The sequence below is a fragment of the Pholis gunnellus genome (assembly GCF_910591455.1).
Source record: "Pholis gunnellus genome assembly, chromosome: 23".
Taxonomy (NCBI): Eukaryota; Metazoa; Chordata; class Actinopteri; order Perciformes; family Pholidae; genus Pholis; species Pholis gunnellus.
Window position 1 is genome coordinate 6,941,029 of NC_136550.1, and position 17,945 is coordinate 6,958,973.

Consider the following 17,945-nt stretch of genomic DNA (forward strand, 5'->3'; position numbering starts at 1 on the left):
ATATAAAACAAAATGTCTAATTAAAATATTAAAAAAACATGATAGAATGGAAACAATATCATATATCAAGTAGTCATAATATACAACAATACAATAAAATATAAATCAAACCTAAACAGGAATGTAGTTCTGGAAAAGTACCACTAGAGGTCAGCAAATATTCATGCTCAGATATCCAGTTATACATTTGAAATATTTATCTGCAATGACAAGTTTCTTCTGCTTGTGGACTTAACACTTGAAACAACTTACAGACCGTCACTCCTTTTCAGTTTAACCTCCTGTCAGCTCCACATAGCAGCAGCAGCAGCAGTGCTAAACACTTTATCAAGTCAGCTAAATTCACGTAGTTACATTCTTGAAATGAAGTCTCACAGTATAAATGACAGTTGTTGTTGTTTTTGTTTTTTTTAATCTAACACTGACTTGTATGTGCACAGTGGTCTCAAATGTCTCACTGAATAACATCTTCGATCTTGACACCGTTACTGCATTGGGAGAAAAAAAAAAAAAGTTTTCCCATTTATCGAAACTGACTCATGCAGTCATGAGAGACATCTTATTCCCAGCCAATTCTGCTGAAGCACTTTCTCCAACGCTCCTGTAAAGAGTTTAGTTTTTTGAAGTTGCTGTCCACCTCTGTTGGTAAAAGTTCTCTCCGTTCATTATCTTTATTTTTTTTTTTTAGCAGACTTAATTCGTCTGTCCGGCTGCGGATCCCGTTCCAGGATCGCGTGTGTTTATTCCCGCGTCTGCAGCGTTTTGAATGTGTCCGTTCAGTCTCTGGGCAGGCACTCCTCCTCGGTGATGCCCTGAGCCTTGAGCTCCTCCAGGACGTTGTCCAAGTGGCCGGGGTCGGGGTAGCCGTGGCCCGTCAGGTTGGAGCCGAACTCCGTCTTGTGGTGCACCTCGTTCCAGATGACTGTATCCGACTCGCCCGTGGTGCTGGACGTACCCACAGAGAAAATGAGCCGGCGGTCCCATGCTACCAGAAGAAGCCTCAGAACCTGGACGAAGGGATGAAGAAATGAAAGAGGACGCTTCATCACAGATTCCAGTCACATTAACTTGAAAACATACAGGAAGTTCGACTATAGGGAAGAGTTCTCATTTACCTTGCGTCCCTTCTCGCTGTCAGGGAGGTAGCAGTGTCTGGGGAACCCGCGGGCAGTGAAGGGTTTGCCTGGATTCGGGTGCTCTGGGCCCTAAACAGCAAGAGCAAAGTTCATCACATCATCCAAGCAAAATCCAATAACGCTTCCCCGTAGTCATCATTTAGAAGCTAGTGTACAAGCAAGCATGAGTAAGACTTTACCTGGATGCCAGGAGGGATGTTATAAATAATACGGACGGTTTTGCAGTCCGGGTGGCCCGGTAGCGAGTGGGGGATAACGTGGTACTCCATCTTGCCCGGGGGCTGGTTGCCGGTCTTGACTCCGTAGATGGTCTTGCAGGTGGGACACTGCAGGCTGCCGTCCTTGTTGCCGTTGTTGTACATTGCGACGAGGCATTGGAGGTGGTACTGGTGGCCGCACTGCGCGAGGCGGCCCACCGACTCGGCCCGGGAGATGCCGCCCACGCCGGGGCCTTTGTAGCCCGATGGCCCGGCCAGGGCCTCCATGCAGATGGTGCAGTCCTGAGACGGGAAGACAAGTACGACTTATGATACAGACAGTTTTCAACATGTTGGCTTTTTAGGTTTAGCCAATTAAAACAGGTCTTTTCAAATGAACGAAATAAAAAAAAAAAAAAAAACATCCAAAAGGAGAACTCACCTCCTCTGGGGGATTGCGGACTTTCTGAAGGTACCTCTTCACCACCTCCTCAGGGGTCTTTCCTACGAGACGGAAACACAAAATAAAACGATCCGTTTATGACCAGAATGCACACGACAGGTGTGACTAATTGAGGGTGAAAAGGCGCTGGAGCAAGCCGTCTTCATCGTCAAACCCACCTTTACGAGCCTGTTTCTTCGTGGTTTTGCGGCAGCAGTGGCCCAGACCGGGGACGGGCTTGATGTCACTCTTGCTGACGGGTGGAGGATGGAGCACCAGCTTGGGAGGGCGGGTCAGGCAGACGGGAAGTCCCGCCGCGCTCATCAGGATGCCTGTAATGCCTGGATACAGCCAGCAGAGGGGGAATGTTAGACACTGTATGGGGTTTACCCAGTGAGTGAGGAGCTGTTTATCCAGGGAATCATCTATTAACCATCCTTGTGAGGTCTGGTCAGTGGATTCACTCGTTCAATTTGGGGTTAAATGTCATTAAATGTGGTGTCTGTAGGACAGTAAATCAGTGAAAAGTAAAAGTTTATTTAAAGAGCTGGATGAAGTAAGATGCATCTTCAAAGTTTTGAGAGCGGACCTATTTTTAATTAAGCCCTTTTGATCGATGGGGGGGGGGGGGGGTGGTTGTATCAATGTATTTACCTGCCAGCGCAGGGTGTACAGGACTTGATCCATTCAGGTTCTTCACTGGAACAGTTGGCACTCTGAAAAACAGGAAAACCAACATATTAATCTACAGATTGCAGACACACTAAAAAGCAGACGTGCAGCCGGCCTAGCCACCTCAGGCTAGATGCCATGCGTCAGACGAGTCACATGTAAACAGGTGGAATGACACAGAGAATATTCCAGCAGATGCTGCTCATCACGACTTGACTTACTGTCCTATAATTACCAGGTACTTCCTGCTCTGTACGGCTTAAGATTAGGATCGTGTGTATGGCAGCATTATCGACACCGGGCACGTGGCAAATTACTTATTTTTTCTATTCGCTATATTTCAAGATAAAATGAAGTCACTTTCCACTTAAAATCGGGAGATCAAACTGATTAAAGAGCACAAGGATGCACTCCTTAAATCTGCTTAACAAAATTATTTCTGACAGCAGTAAAGAAACCCTTATCTAACTGTGAAGCAGCTGTCTGTCAGTCTGTCTGTGTGTTCTTCGCGTATCTCAAGAGCCACTCATCCGATCTACTTCACACTTGGCGGGTGTATTGTTGGGGAGCCAATGGGGTGCTTTATTAAATTTGGTGGAATTTGGACACGTTCAATATGAATAAACTTTGAATAAACAAGCACACAGCTCTGTGTGGAAGCAGGGGGCGGAGCCTCAGGGGTCTGCGGGCAGCAGACTGTTATGTTAACGCTGTGTGGGTTCACTGAAATATGCAAAGCGATGGACCCCGTAGCTGCTCTCGGATCTCCGGAAAAAGAGATGGCAGCACATTTCCAGACAGGCTAAATTGGATAAATTGGATAAACCGACCACGCACTGGGAATCTAAACAGTTACTATATCGAATGAAAACATTAAAACTGAATAAAGTGTGATTCTCCAGAAAGCAGAGGGCAGCATCGCAGGCCGAGCATTCTGCCCGTTCTGAACAGGCATGTTTTGAAGGGTACTAGTTTAAATCAAATGTCAAACCGTCCTTCACCACTGCTCATCAACAGGCAAAACACACGACAACCGTCACTACTGTTATCCAGTCAGAGGCGTGTACTTACGGTGTGCCAATTCTGATAATAGTCATTATTTTGACGTTGCTAGAAAGCACCAAAGACCAAAACTCAAGATTTTCCAGCAATACTTTCTACTCGGCGCAGTATCTGACTTCCTCCGGCACCCGTCCGTCCATGTCTCTCTCTTTCTCTGTTTGTGTGCGGCTGTCAGGTCTCCTTCCTCTTTTTATAGGGATTATCCACCTGTTTCCATCTGTTGACCAAACTCTGGGCCAGAGATCCGTCACAGGCGGGGATTACCTTTCGTTTAATGTCACACTGCCAGGGCGCCATAAGGCCGCCAAGACATGAGCACATACGACTCGGTGATGTAGGAACGAACTGCCACTGGATGGATAGCACACCTGCTGCCACAAACTCCTAACCTAAGATTTGGGCGGGATGATTTGAATGCATTAATGAAAGCTATCCTTTGAAGCAAATAGAAGAGCTACATTTATGCGTTTTTGTCTCCTTGACTACCGAGTGGAGATATTTGCATCAATCTATTTATCTTTTATGTATTTTATTCATTCTATGTTTTCTCACAAAGACAGCCCATCCTCTACCCTTTATTTATTCATTTGTTGTCATTATTTTTCTTTTATGTGTGGGTTGTTTCTTTTTTCTGTCTGTCTTGCTGTTCCTCTATTTTTACCATTTAGTCTCTCCTCTTGACTTTTACTGTGTCTTTCTCCACATATGTAATTTGTATTTAATTACAGTTCATTTAACTATGTATTTCACTGATGAGGTTTGTTTTTGTATTTCTACTTGACGCATCTGTCTTTTTGAGTATATTTCAAATTGTATAATGCACACTGTACTCTTTATATATATATATATATATATATATATATATATATATATATATGTTATACTTTACCATAGATTATGTCTCTATTAGTATGATAAAGGGCTTATGAAAAATGAATTTAAAGTGGAGAGTGGGTTACGTTAGACAATGGTCTTTACAAAAAAGTTAGAAAAATTGTTCAAATATAAGTCTTTTTTTGGGAAACATGTTAAAATGACTGCAAAAGACTAAAATTCATACCGTGGTGTATTATTTGACAGTTGAAGCTTGTGTTCTGGTACAAAACAAAGGCAGCAACAACACATTTATACACAGTGTTTTCATGAGCTGGAAGATCCTATGCGTCCCTCTAAATGATGCAACCATGACATAGTGAAACAGTCAAGAGTTGCTGAACTGTACAGTAACCGGACAATCTGCTCACTGTGACACAGTCACAGAGACGCGCTGGCTGACTGGGTCAAACCTGAGCGTAATAATCTGACTGACATCGGTGTGTCATATGATCAAACAGATCAAAGGACGGCGAAGGAAAAGCAGAGAAAGGATGGGAAACAAGTGTCGATTGCTCACGTTTCTTTAATCCCGGCTAATCTAGTGGCATTAGAGCAACCTCCATCTGGACCGCTGGATGAAGGGAACACAAGCCGCCAGCATGTGGCAACACACACACACACACACACACACACACACACACACACACACACTTTGCAGTGTAGGTTTTGTGACATTGACACGCTTGCAGAAATCAAACCCAGTGCAGTGAGAGGAGAAAGCATCACAACAGGTGTGTGGACCAAAGGCCGCTCTCATCACTGAGACGATCTGTGACGTTAGCGAGCCCTCAGAAACACTAAACTCAGAAACCATCTGCTCCGTTTCACTTCAGGCAAGCAGGACAATAACAAATGTTATACTTTTTTGTTTTGTTTTTTGCCTTCCCCGCTTCCTACCCTGTTACTTCCGGTGCCCTTGCTCGGACCACACCCATCTTCAAACTCTGCCTTTATTTTGATCTTTACACACCTGATTTGCGCGGTTGGGACGCTACCATAGGGCCGAAATCTGTACTGAAGGACAGAATTATGAACAGCTGGCAAAGTCCTAAAAACTCTTCTGTGGTAGCTCCTGCTACAGTAGGTAGTTTTAGCCCGAGAAAAACTGTAAGTTAAACACCAGTTGCACCAAATGAGAAGTGGAGAACCTGCAGAATAGGCAAACTGCTAAAACATTATATCAAGTGATGAAGGCAATGCTTCAACGGGTCAATTGTTTTCTTCATTAAATTACTCAAGACATAAATGTGAGCCTAATTAGCTTCACGTACTTAAGCGATTGAGCTCTACCACTGGGTCCACCAGCTTAAGGAGCCGCTTGGGTACCCGTGTGGTGCCAGTTATGAATTTGGGGATAAAGCAATAAGGCGACGACAGCAGGAGCACTGAGTGGCGCTGAGAGCAAATAGAGGGAGAGGAGAAGAGCGAACGTCAGAGTGGTGAGCGTCAGAGTGGTGAGCAGAGAATCCCCGGCCGATGGGAGCAGAGAGAGAGACTCTTCTTGATCTGTGACGTTGGCTGTTTTAGCAACAGCAGCAGCAGCAGCAGCAGGTGCTCTCACCCGATAGGTTGAAAGAATGGATCGGTCACACAGCTCACCCGACACAAAAACCAGATTACCGGCGCAGGAATATTAAGCCTGTGGTGTTTGGTATTAATCTGAGGCTTAGCTGGATAGCTAATGCGAGGATTCAGAGAGTTGGGGTTCTCTACTGGGGCAGTGTTGGGTTTGCTCACACGGAAACGTGGTTGATTTTATACTTTATTCACATACAAGCAGCTCCGTACAGATCATGCTAACGCGACTGCATGTGTTTGATTAATTTCTCGCATGTTATATTCGAGGCAACTGCAAAACAAGTGAAATCTTGAGCACCCGAGAAAGGTCGCTGTCAGAAATGTTATAAAAAGAAAGGCTATAATTGGAGTCTGTTGCTAAAATTCGTAGGACGCTCACAGCGAGGCGTCAAAGGAGAACCAGCTGCACAACTGACAGGAATGATAAAATGATGAAGGAACAGCAGTGCTCTTGGTCCTCGAGTCTTCCCGTAACCTCTTTCCAACCTCGACCCCAGACATCTTGCTAATCAGCGGCCTCCGGCTATGACACCTGGACACTGTGTTTGATTTCATTAATTAACACTGATGCCAACGACTGTTGTGTTTTTACACATATACGAATATTCGGCTTTGAATAATTATGTGTCTGATGTGGATTTCCAACCCCAAAAAAAGTTAAATAGCTTTTTAAAAAAAAGCTTCTGTACTGTGAGTATTCCCCAGGGAAACAGAATATTTGAGCGGTGTACCATTGCATTTATTTAAATAAAATCCTTCGCATTTGATTCGACCGCTAAAAGGTGGGCGGGCTCAGAATGTGGCGCTGTAGGGAGCCACGCCCCCAGGAAGACATCGTGGCCAAACGGGTCCGTCCCGAGATGCTATTGGACCAAAAATACTTTTTCCTATAGACTTACATTTGGAAAGAGACGTCTGTAAATAATATATAGTTAAATTGTTTTAGGTAAATCCACTTCCCAGTACTATCACTTGACTATACACTTCAAACAATATACTACACACTTGAAAAACACTTTATTTAAACCATTAGGTCCTAAAAGATGTCAAATGTATTTACTTTTCTTCTGTTCATGCGAGTGAGCGAGAGAACGAGTAAGGGCCGAGGGCTGGGAGGCGGGGTTAAAGGAAACACTAGTGCATGGATGCGGAAGAACCGAGTAATTTCATCTGAATTTTATATTCGGAAGTATAAAGAACAACTTTCATAGGAATGAACGCGGATTGCGGTTCTCAGATCACAGTGTACAGACTGAAGATACGATCCTCAACAAAATAAGACTAAAGGCCCAGAAGACGACGTCCGAAAACACCTCAAATGTTTTGTCATACAAGAACGCCACTGATGGGAAAATCAAGCGTTCCATATCGATGGGGACATCCCAGATGTTACACACCAGTTCCAGATGTGGCTTGCCAAGCAAAACTGTCTTTTTTTTACAATCTGCCCAAGTTTCAAATGTGACACATACACACACACACAAAGCATTTCCAGGCTTTTCAGATTTCTTGAGGCCCTGAGCGCCAAATAGTTTGCATGAAAAAGGATATAAAAACTACGTACTGTACGTCCGTGTGTATGAGTGTGCGCGTGTGCAAAGTAAATCTGTCATTAAGCGGTTGCGTGGTGAACGTCTGGAATGTGAAACACTTGCTGGGAGCTCGGCTCGTTCCGCGCGAATGCACGTCATTGTTTTTTGCCGTGGAAGTGAACGCGCCCGAATACCCGATGGACTTTTGTCACAAAGATGAAAGGCTCACAAATGCTAATGAGCGCTGATGTCAGACACTGTGTAATGAGGGCTTCCAACAAATTGGAGAGCAACTGTCTGAATTGTCTTACATTTCTTGTTCAGTTGGTCTCGTTTGGCTTCATATACAGTATATTGATGAGGGATGTGGTGCCTGAGAGGATGTCGTTGGAATGTCCCATCAAACATTAAACAATAAGTGTCAGTATAATAATATTGATAGCAGCTTTAAAACTCATCATGTGTCTAATTCAGTATTGCCTTACTGTCAATGAATTAACTTTATTTCCAGAAGTTTCCTTTCCTTTTCTTGGACAATAGAACCTTATTGACTGTAAAAGAATATTTTTACCAAACTGATGTACTACTACAGTGGTTGTGTACTCACCCAGAGGCAATAAGGGCACGCGACTGAGCCATGGCTATACGCTGCAGCGCAGGTCGGCTCAGGCCCGCTAGGCTGGACCGGGGCGGCAGAGGGGCTGCGCAGGCAGCGGCACCGGACAAAGACACTGGACCCAGGACGCGGGCCGAAGGCGACGGCGTGCAGGTGGAGGCAGCCGTGGAGATGAGAGGCGGGCCCGGAGCAGGCGCTGCAGGGGCGGAACAGGCGGCGGAGAGGGAGGACGAGGTGGAGGGGTGAGGGGGAGAGGTGGCCGCAGACGAGAGCGCGGTGGAGGGCGGAGCGGGAGGCGGTGGAGGAGGGGGGAGAGCTGGAGGAGGGGGTCGGGTGGAGGAGATGGAGAGGGCGCCGGTGGCCGAGCTGAGGAGGGAAAGAGAGTGGGGGAAGCCTCCTCCGTAACCGAGGCTGGCGCCGCCAAAACCACCGCCGCCCATGAAACCTACACCTCCTGCACCACCCATACTGAAGCCACCTGTCGCCCCGACTATGGACGTCCTGTGGGGGGAGTAAGACCGAGACAGGGAAGGAGGTCGAGGGAGGGTTAGTGAGTACGACCCTCCTGGGACGGGGTAACTGCTGATTTTGGGACTAGGTGGTTTGGTCTGTGGCGGTCTCCGACCCAGAGTGTGAGCGGACATGGCGCCCGCTTTGACGCTCAGCACCAACATGCACTGCTGACAAGCGCACGGCTGTCCCAGGGACGTGATGGCTGAGGCCGGGAGCGCCCCGCTGGGGTACGCGCTCCCGTTTCCAGTCCCGCCGCTGCTCATCCGTATCCCCATGCCCACTCCGGATACGTCCACGCCGAGCAGTCCTCCGTGGCTGGGCATGGACATGGGCCCCCAGGCGTGGTGGGATTTGGGCAGGGGCCCGGACACCAGCGGGTAGGCCAGGTCGGAGCGGCGCTGGATGCGCCGGCAGCGCTGCGTCTGCCCGTTGATTTGGGTCATGCTCTCGAAGTCAATGAGGTAGCAGAAACCCAGCGGCGCCAGGTCCAGCCAGGGCTGCTGGCGATCGCGCGCTGCCTGGATGGCGATGCCCACCTCCGTGTCGTACGCCGTCCAACTGCCAGCGTCGTTCTCCCACTCCCACAACCAGCCCTGGCCCGGCGCTGAGGTGGGGTCGTAGAAGCTACGTCGTACCGGTCGAAGGGTACCTGAGGCAGGGATTAGGAGGTCAGAACAATGCACAGTGTTTGGATTTTGACAAGGCGCAACAGCTGTTAGCAATACAGTCATATTGCATTTGGACTAAATCTGTGAAAAGCACTTTGGACAGATTCACTGAAGAGTGATGAGAGGCGGCTGCAATAGGAGGTAACAGACCGACTGTGGTACTATTTACCGCAGACAAGTAGATTGCAACCCTAACAAATTCAACATGTTTGTGTTTGCTCGCTAAGAATTTGGGCAAACAGGTTGCCCCTGGTAACAGCACACGGTGTTCTGAATTCTGATTGGCTGGCAGCCTCGATCCGGCCTAAAAGCTGGCTGTGTTTGCTTTCCCAGGGTGTCCAGAGAAACTCTACAGAGCCTCCGTGCGCCGTAAAGCCTCCACACATCAAATCCTGTGTCTGAAACCCAAGAGGGGGGCGCAAAGTATTTTCTGGAGGATGAGAGTGAGCTTGAATCCACAAGTGTGAGATGAAACCTTTTGTTGTCAGAATTGTAAAAAAAAAAATCTATATTGTTTCCCGTAGTATTGTTACAACCAAGCATTTGAAATACATTTAGGATTTAACATATGGTGTAGAAGCAAAACATCTCTGATGCCCCCTGAAAAAACAACAAAATTAATCTCATATCACAAAAAAATATCCTGTAAAAACAATTCCTAAAAAAACATACAGTTTGTGTGGCACAGTCTGCTCAGACATTTAACAAGACAACAAGGGGGTTCATTCATGAGATCTGCTTCCATCGACCCCATTTCACCAATGACCTCAGACTCCTGAAATTCTTCCCCACCCTTCTCTCTCCTCCTCCTCCTTCTCCTCCTCTCTTCCCCACCCTCCTCCTCCTCCTCCCTGTCTGTCTCCTATTTAGACTGGGGCACCCTGTCTGCCTCCCCCCAGTTCAGCTTCTGCTGGGTTTTGGAAAACAAACTTCACAAAGGCTTTTGTCAGCCAATGTTTAGAGAGAGAGAGGGGAAATGTTGGCTTCTCTGCCAAAGTAAGACGCCTGACAACTGACAACTCCCTGCTTTGTCTTACTGCCTCTCTCTCTTGTGAAGCTTTGACTTGTGAAAGATGGTTTCCTATGCCCGTATTCTGCTATTAAAGACAGTGGTGCTGAGGACAGTAAAAAAAAAAAAAATGTGGTGTCTGTGGCTGTGACTGGACACTTCAGCTGCTACTGTGGCCTATGTGCCAGTTGCAAAACACACACATTCCCAACCAGTATGACTCACTTCAACCAAACCGACACCTTTCAGAATCGCAGACAGCATCTCTGCCTCACCTTTAAATGAAATGTCACATAATACAGAAAAGGTGTAACCTATAGGGACACTCGACTTGGGAATCTAAATTGATCAAAAAAAAAAAGAATGGCATAGTCATTGCTGCAGGAAAAATGAGAAGCCACTTGGCAACAAAACACTCCCAACCAGGGCATCAACTTCTGGAGCAGAATCAACACCAGGGCTTGCAAAGATATAATGTAGACACACATGAGCAAAATATAAAATATAAAATACATTTTTAAAAGGCCTCCACCTCAGGCCCGGCCGCGCCGTTACAACCTAACGCCCCGCGCGCCTCTCTGCCGTCTCACCTGTGTCTTGTCGGAACTGGTGCATGGAATGCAAGTCGATGATGTAGGGCGAGAGGCGAGAGTCCACCTGGCCGAGGACGACACTACCACACCGCGGGTCGCTCCGGATGACTGCCTCGATGTGATGACAGACAGCCGGGCTGTAGGGCCGCCAGCGTCCGTGCTCGTTCAGCCATTCCCATACCACCACGGCGGATGCTAGTAACATCCTACTCCTGCAGAGGGGAGGGGAGGGGGGGGGGGGGGAGAAAAAATAATAATAAAACTGACAAATACGTATAGGCAAAAAAACGCGAGGATGATTGGGCGTTTAAAGGCAACCTGCTGCCGCTCCACCGTGCATCCCTGCGCACAGCGGCGCTGCATCCATCTTGGACAGTTTGCAAGCCAGATGTGTTTCCTATCTGTGAATATAAATATATATATATATATATATATATATATAAATATATATATATATATATATATATATATATATCTGTTTTGTGCCCATGACACGACATGCAAACTGTACCTTCCATGTTTGTAGTTTCGGTTATGCAGCAATTAGTAGGTCCTTTAATCACACGGCGAGGGTACAGTGAGTTTCAGACGCGCCGAGAAGCTTGATGCAGGATGGTTGCATTTTTACTCCCTATGCAGATGAGTGACGTCTACTGAAATCATTTCTCCGGCACAATCAAGTTAGGGTGAGAGGAGAAAATGCAACTTGGATGCTCACGGTGGTGCAGCACTCCTGAAGTAGGTTACTGTGGCAGAATGGCTCCGATCGTGCAGTGCCAGGTTTTTTCACTTGTTTCTTTTGTGGGGGGTTTTTGTACTAGATCTGTGCTGTCGGTGAGGGAGGATCAGATTCCTGCAAGCAAATTATTGAAATATTTACCGGGTTAGATGGGCTCCAGTGTCTCCGGTCAGATCACAGAACAGTTTGGGTGCTTTAGTAGCCTAATGGTCCATCTGTCACTGTGAGAAAGTCTTCAGTCTTGAGGTAAAAATCCCGCATTTCTGGTTACATAATTGCTTAGAGAAAGGTGTCACTGCACACAGTTCTGTTTACTTTGACTCTGGCATAGCCTACTTATTGGTTCTTCCATGATGTGGCTCTCACCCACCACTGGAGATAATTTGGCCGGTGAAAAATAAATGTTTTGACACTCGCACGCACTTGCGTAAACACTCCCCCCAAAACACACACACGCTCCTCGAAGATCTCCAACGTCCAATCCGATTTGAGCCAGCGCTCCGTCTGGCCAATCACGAACATGTCCCATATCACGCGCACATTGTACACCCTTGTGTTGAAATGTTGTTGTGTTTGTTACTACAAACAAATAGCTTTAACACATGTATATTGTCTGGGTTATGTTGTAATGTATAGTCAACCTGGAGCGAAATAAATCGCAAAAGTATGGAGATGCCGGGGATTGAACCCGGGACCTCATACATGCGAAGCACGCGCTCTACCACTGAGCTACATCCCCATTGATCGCTTTCAATGAAGAGAATTGCTGGTTTTACATATTTCTTTTATCAAATTCATTTCACATCATAACTGTCTCAGTGAACTTTATAATAAACAATCTCTACACATTTCAACATCTTGCCCTCAGTTCAGATTGGAGTGTTTGGTCTAAAGATGTGTTTGGTCTCATAGTGGCGTTTCACATCGGCGCATTTAATAATGGCCACGGTGTAAGAGCCATTTTGTTGTTGTACAACCTCCCACCACATGGGGGCGTAGTGCCGGTGGAAATTGGGGCACAGGTACATAATCAGTCGGGTCATTGCATACAGGTGTTGCTGAACAGAAGGTAGCAAACAGTTTTTGACCGTGCGACATCGACCAAAATCATAACATTTATAAATGTTATGATTTTGGTTTATGTAAAGGAAAATGGATTACAGCAGAGAAAGGCATGAACTCCGTTTATATAGAAAATAAATTGTTTATATTAGAAGTAGAATTCCTTCATGGGCACGCGTCTAAACAAACATTTTCAGCAACAGTGGTGACCTTTTTTTGGGAAGCAACGGGGTCACTACACACGGTATCTGAACATACGAGTCGTTTAGTAGCGCCAGCATGAAGAATGAACAAATAAGAGTTTATCCATTCTTTATTAAAAGCTCTGTTTTCGTCGTCCACTTCTCTTTTTAGAGCACGCCATGTAAAATTATCCGACTTACTTCTGCCACTGCTCTCTCTCCGTCTCCCGTGTTTGTGTGCAAATCTCACTCGGCTCACGAACGATGCGTTTCAGAATACAGATATTCGATTGGCTGAGTGGGGTCACGTGAGATGATTTACAACGTATGTGATTGGTCGGTGTATTTCCTGTACTGCTGAAAGGCTGCCGTAAAGGCTGAAAAAGCTGTGCAGGTTAAAATAGAAGCGCTCCGCCAAAATGTATGACTCAATTATCCATCCGGGTCCGGTCCGCCTATTGGTGACCCCTGGTATACAACGACTCAAAATGAAAAGAATAATATTTTGCTAACAAAAACGACCATGAAGTGCCTTAAAATGTACTAATGTTTCAGCTCAATAAATTATATCAACAACAATACAAAACAGTCAAATCAATGTTTGTTTTTAATTTGCATGTGAATTAGAAATAAACATTCAAAGTTATAAAAATATGAGTCCACAATAAACAGCGTGCAATAGCCTGACGCAATGATACAAAGTTTGATTTGAACCGTTTTACAGGTCAACTTTTACACACACATTCAAAATGCAATCCATTTGTTCTCTTGCATATTTATAACAGCTTCATCCACCAATCACATTTTTACCCTGATGCCTCAACAGGAAGTGAGATAAAGACAAACCCGGTAGCTACCAGTGAGGACAATGTCAGCGGCGAGTGGATTATAGGCCGATTCCAGTATTTTAGACTACTTAAGGCTGACACAAAGAGGTATTTTATGTTTTGGCAGTGTGCAACAGCATTTAGACCTTCATGTTAGGAAATCAAATTTACAGAGAATATATTTCAACATCTAATTAGGGAGACTTGGCCTCAGTAGGATACTACTTCTGAAGCCTCCCTTGTAATTTAACTTTTTTGTATTTATTCTGTTCTCACAGTGCAGTCACATCGCTGTCTATGGCCATACCTCCCTCTTCCTCAGACCAGATGACACTTCCAGAGAACTGCTTTAGATCTATCGACAATCCAGCACCCCCTCTTGCTTCACCTCTACCTTCCCCATCACCCACCTTCTCCCCCGCTTCAGCCTCCGCCTCACCCGTCAGTCTATCTTGCTCCTCTGCCTCCAAGCTCTCCAAACTTGAGTCGTCACCTCCCCCTCCCTTTGCCCCACCACACTGCTCCTCCTCCTCCTCCTCCTGATCGTCTCCCTCGCTGTCACTCCCCTGGCTACCACCCTCCTCCACCTGTCCCTCCTCATCTTGGATTTCCTGCATCTCCTCTCCATCCTCATCAGTATCACTTTGAGGCCACAGCTGGACTCCGAGACTTGTCCCCAGAGTTAATGCTGCACCTCTCACCCGGTCCCTGACCCCTCCTTCCTTATACACCATGCGCTGCACGGTGTATTCTCCACTGGCCTCCTTGTTCAACTTCTTGTACAAGAAGAACAGCAACACAATCAGGCCTAGTAGACAGAATAAGAGGATCAGCACGGTCCTAGTGGACGATGTGATGCCCTCAGAGTCGGCCATGCCTGAAGTGAAGAGAGAGAGAGAGAGAGAGAGAGAGGGTGTTACAATGGTCACACATTGGGATTCATTCATTTCTTTGAATAATGTTTGTACTCTGTGGCACTGTCTCTTGAACAAATAGTCAGACATTTTGGGGAATTCACTTATTTGCTTTCCTGTCGTTCGTGCCCCTCTCTCGTCCGTACAGTTCATATGTAGCTGAAGCAGCTAGTTAGCTTAGCTTAACATAAAGGCTGGAATCAGGGAGAAAACATTTAGTTGTTGTTTTGTTACACTTCGTAGATTTGTACAGAGCCTATAGCTGTTTCCCCATCTTTATTCTAAACCACGCTAGCTAGCTGAAGCTACATATTTCCCGTACAGACATGAGAGTGGCATCAAGCTTCTCATCTAGCAAAAAAAGGTCAAACTATTCCTAAAGTAACCTTTTTTATATGGATTTGTTTTGGTGATCTATTTTACTTGGGTGCCACGTGGATGTGTTTTGTCATATAAAACGATAGCCTACTAAATGCCTTCTGTGCATGGCAGATTAGATGATGCCAACAAATGTGAATTTCACGTTTTTCCATGAAGCTAACAGAATGTCACCAGAGGAAATATGAAACAGGTTGACACGGATGCTGAACATTATGTGGACTGTTTCAACTGAGTCTGAGTCCTTTCCAAGAGCACCAGAAGTCCTCTCATTCAAGCTGTTGATCCAACAAGACTGAGACAGATTAGATTTAGAAATGTACTTTACCTCCTTAGAGTAGAGTCGAAAAGTCCCACTGGCTTGGAGTCACAGTTACAGGCAGAATTTAGAAGTCAAACTCCTTGTACTTTAAAGCAGTTGTGAAGGTTTCATCAGAAGGAGATCCATTGGTTGATTTATATTAAGGATCTAGAAAAAAAGAAAATTTGAAAATATAATAGTGGTGCATGGGGCTTCCAGCTAAACCATTAGATGGCGTCGCATAAAAGATTACTCATTCACTTCAATTGCTGTGGCATTTGTGGTTTAACTCACCAAAGAAATGCCAATAATACTACTTTAAAAAGCTGCAGAAGCTGTTCAATTTGAACATAAAAAATGTTTTTTTTAATACTGACATCTAATCCAGACACAATTACAACCACAGAGTTACCATTTGGGCTGGCTAACACGTCCCCAAAGGTTCATAATTGCAATGTAGAAACGTACAATGGAGATGTGACAGGAAGTCTGTATTGCCTTTATCTTATGTGACTGTAAACTGGCTGTGCTGTCTGGGGTGACAGGAAGCGAGCAGACCGTGCGCAGCTTTGCTGGTTTCCTGTCAGAAGGATATTTGAACAGCATCAGTCAGCCTGTCATGGGTGGAAACTTTTTTTTTAGTCACGGTTAATTAGACTCCTCGAGATCAGGCAAAAGTGTTGCAACATCATGTTTAGTGAAAACATTAAAATACGAATGTGAAATAAGTAAATGTACTTAACATGGATTTAAAGCTGAAATGCACGAGGATAATTTGTGGTAAATTACTGCCTGAAATACTGTAGTTATACAACCATTTAAAACATAAAGCACATTAAGTTAAATATTGAAGTATATCTGAGTATATATTAACATTTAAAGCTGTAGTTAAATAGAGAAGAGATCACATCGTGATTAATTAAGAAAAGACAAAAATGTGTGCAGCAAAAACGAGTTCAGATTATGTTTAAAATATTTTTAAAAAGGGTTGGAAATAAACTGTAAAGAACTTACCCAAGTTGTGATCAGAAGATAAAGTTTGAGGTGTTTGACGAACGCGAACGCTGCTTAGACTGACTTGTGTCTTTCAAATTTTTAACTGTGCGACAGTGTGTGTGTGTGGAGGAGATGATAAAAACGAGAGAGGGGCTGATGCATGAAATGTGGTGAAGAAAGCTTGCTGCAGCCCTTTGAGGTAGGAGGAGGCTGGAGGGGGTGAAGACACAGATTAAAGACAAAACCAAGCAGGGTGTGGTAGAGAGCACAGATAACAAAATGTGCAATTATTTATGGAAAGAGGAAGACTTTTTTTATTCTCTCCCTGCAAAGTTGACTTTCGGTTTGCAGCACAGGTGCAGATTACATTATGCAGCAAATATCACGTGCATTTTAAAACATTGTCCTACTCTTCACTGACTAGAAGTCACAGGAAATACAAGATACAGTAGGTTTATTTCCTGTTACACATTTCAAACATCGGTGGGTTGTCGATAACAGCTCAACTACACAAAGGGCAGCTGAGGTCAACATGATGCCATGCTTTGTTACAGAATCTTACCATCAACATTTGACTTACTTGGTAGAATTGACGTATTTTTGACATTACACTGGAAAAGAGGAGTCTAAACGTGATATGTGAGCCCAAGACAACCCAAGAAACCATGATCCAGATAAGTCTTTTTGATTTACACAAAATATATAAAGGTTTTTAATATACACTACAGAAGAACACGCAGAGCACCGCTTCATAATGTGAAGCAAGAAGACCACATCCTGTTTTCTCTCTGGAGGCCAGGCAGCCACAACACCAACACCCAACAAAAGCAGTCGTCTCAAATCTGTACAGTCATTTTACACCATAATTGTGAGAGATCGGTTTGAAAATAAGTCTTATTTCTCTGCTTAATTTCCTTGAGGATGATGTGGGTATATTTCCGTTCTTGTGTCTTTTGATGTCAAACATGCTTATAGAGTTCTATACTTCTGCAAGGAAAATGTAATCTGATTCTAATTCATGGGTTCACAAAATGTTTATTGGCGTTCATACAATTAAGAACAACAAAATCGATGGTATCTGAAAGAAAAGGTGCTCCAGTTGGGTGAACCTTTAGCAGCTGAAATCTTCAGGTCACACTCTACAGGTTTTTGGATTTCTCTCGAACTATTGTAATAAAGTGATTGTTAGTTACATAATGGATTGCCCACGTGGCCTTCTTGGCTGGATGCTCAGTTTGTTTAGATGACTGACTGGAATTAGGGAGAAAGCTAGCTTGCCTGGCTCCGCCTAAAGAAATAGTCCCGCACATAACCACCATAAAACAGGAAATTGTCATTTTTACAGAGCCAAGCTAGCTGTTTCCCCCTTGTTTTATGCTAATCTACGCTAGCTAGCCGTAGCTACATATTTACTGTACAGACATGAGTGGCATCAAGTGTTTGGACATCATTTTCTGCTGTAACCCCCATATGAGAGCTTGAGCGGTGGCGCATGCTCACACGCGCTAAAAGCACGTGCTGCCCGCCTGGCTATGTCAACAAAGCGAGAAGAAGCTCGGATAACACACAGAGAGAGGCAGCAGGTAGACATGAATCCTCTATATCTTTAGACAGCAGATAGTTGTCTGCTGCTATATTAATGTTCAGAATAT

At 44.9% G+C, this 17,945-nt stretch overlaps 1 protein-coding gene and 1 long non-coding RNA gene across 3 annotated transcripts; both read right to left on the reverse strand.

The window, feature by feature from the left end:
- Positions 1-776: 776 nt before the first annotated feature.
- Positions 777-11,099, reverse strand: dtx4a (deltex 4, E3 ubiquitin ligase a; the record flags this gene model as incomplete). The annotated part of the gene is made up of 8 exons (XM_079184703.1): positions 777-1,007; positions 1,116-1,205; positions 1,316-1,636; positions 1,776-1,837; positions 1,955-2,116; positions 2,430-2,491; positions 8,103-9,273; positions 10,892-11,099. 8 exons carry the CDS (start codon positions 11,097-11,099, stop codon positions 777-779), a joined length of 2,307 nt encoding a protein of 768 aa, XP_079040829.1.
- A 3,156-nt stretch (positions 11,100-14,255) lies between these two features.
- LOC306714390 lies at positions 14,256-16,443 on the reverse strand. Of its 2 annotated transcripts, none has more exons than XR_013767625.1 (4): positions 16,312-16,443; positions 15,796-15,877; positions 15,325-15,465; positions 14,256-14,581 (listed from the first exon to the last, which is right to left on the reverse strand). It is a non-coding gene; the product is annotated as an uncharacterized lncRNA (long non-coding RNA). The 2 variants fall into 2 exon arrangements; XR_013767626.1 differs by having other exon boundaries at positions 15,766-15,877.
- Positions 16,444-17,945: the final 1,502 nt, after the last annotated feature.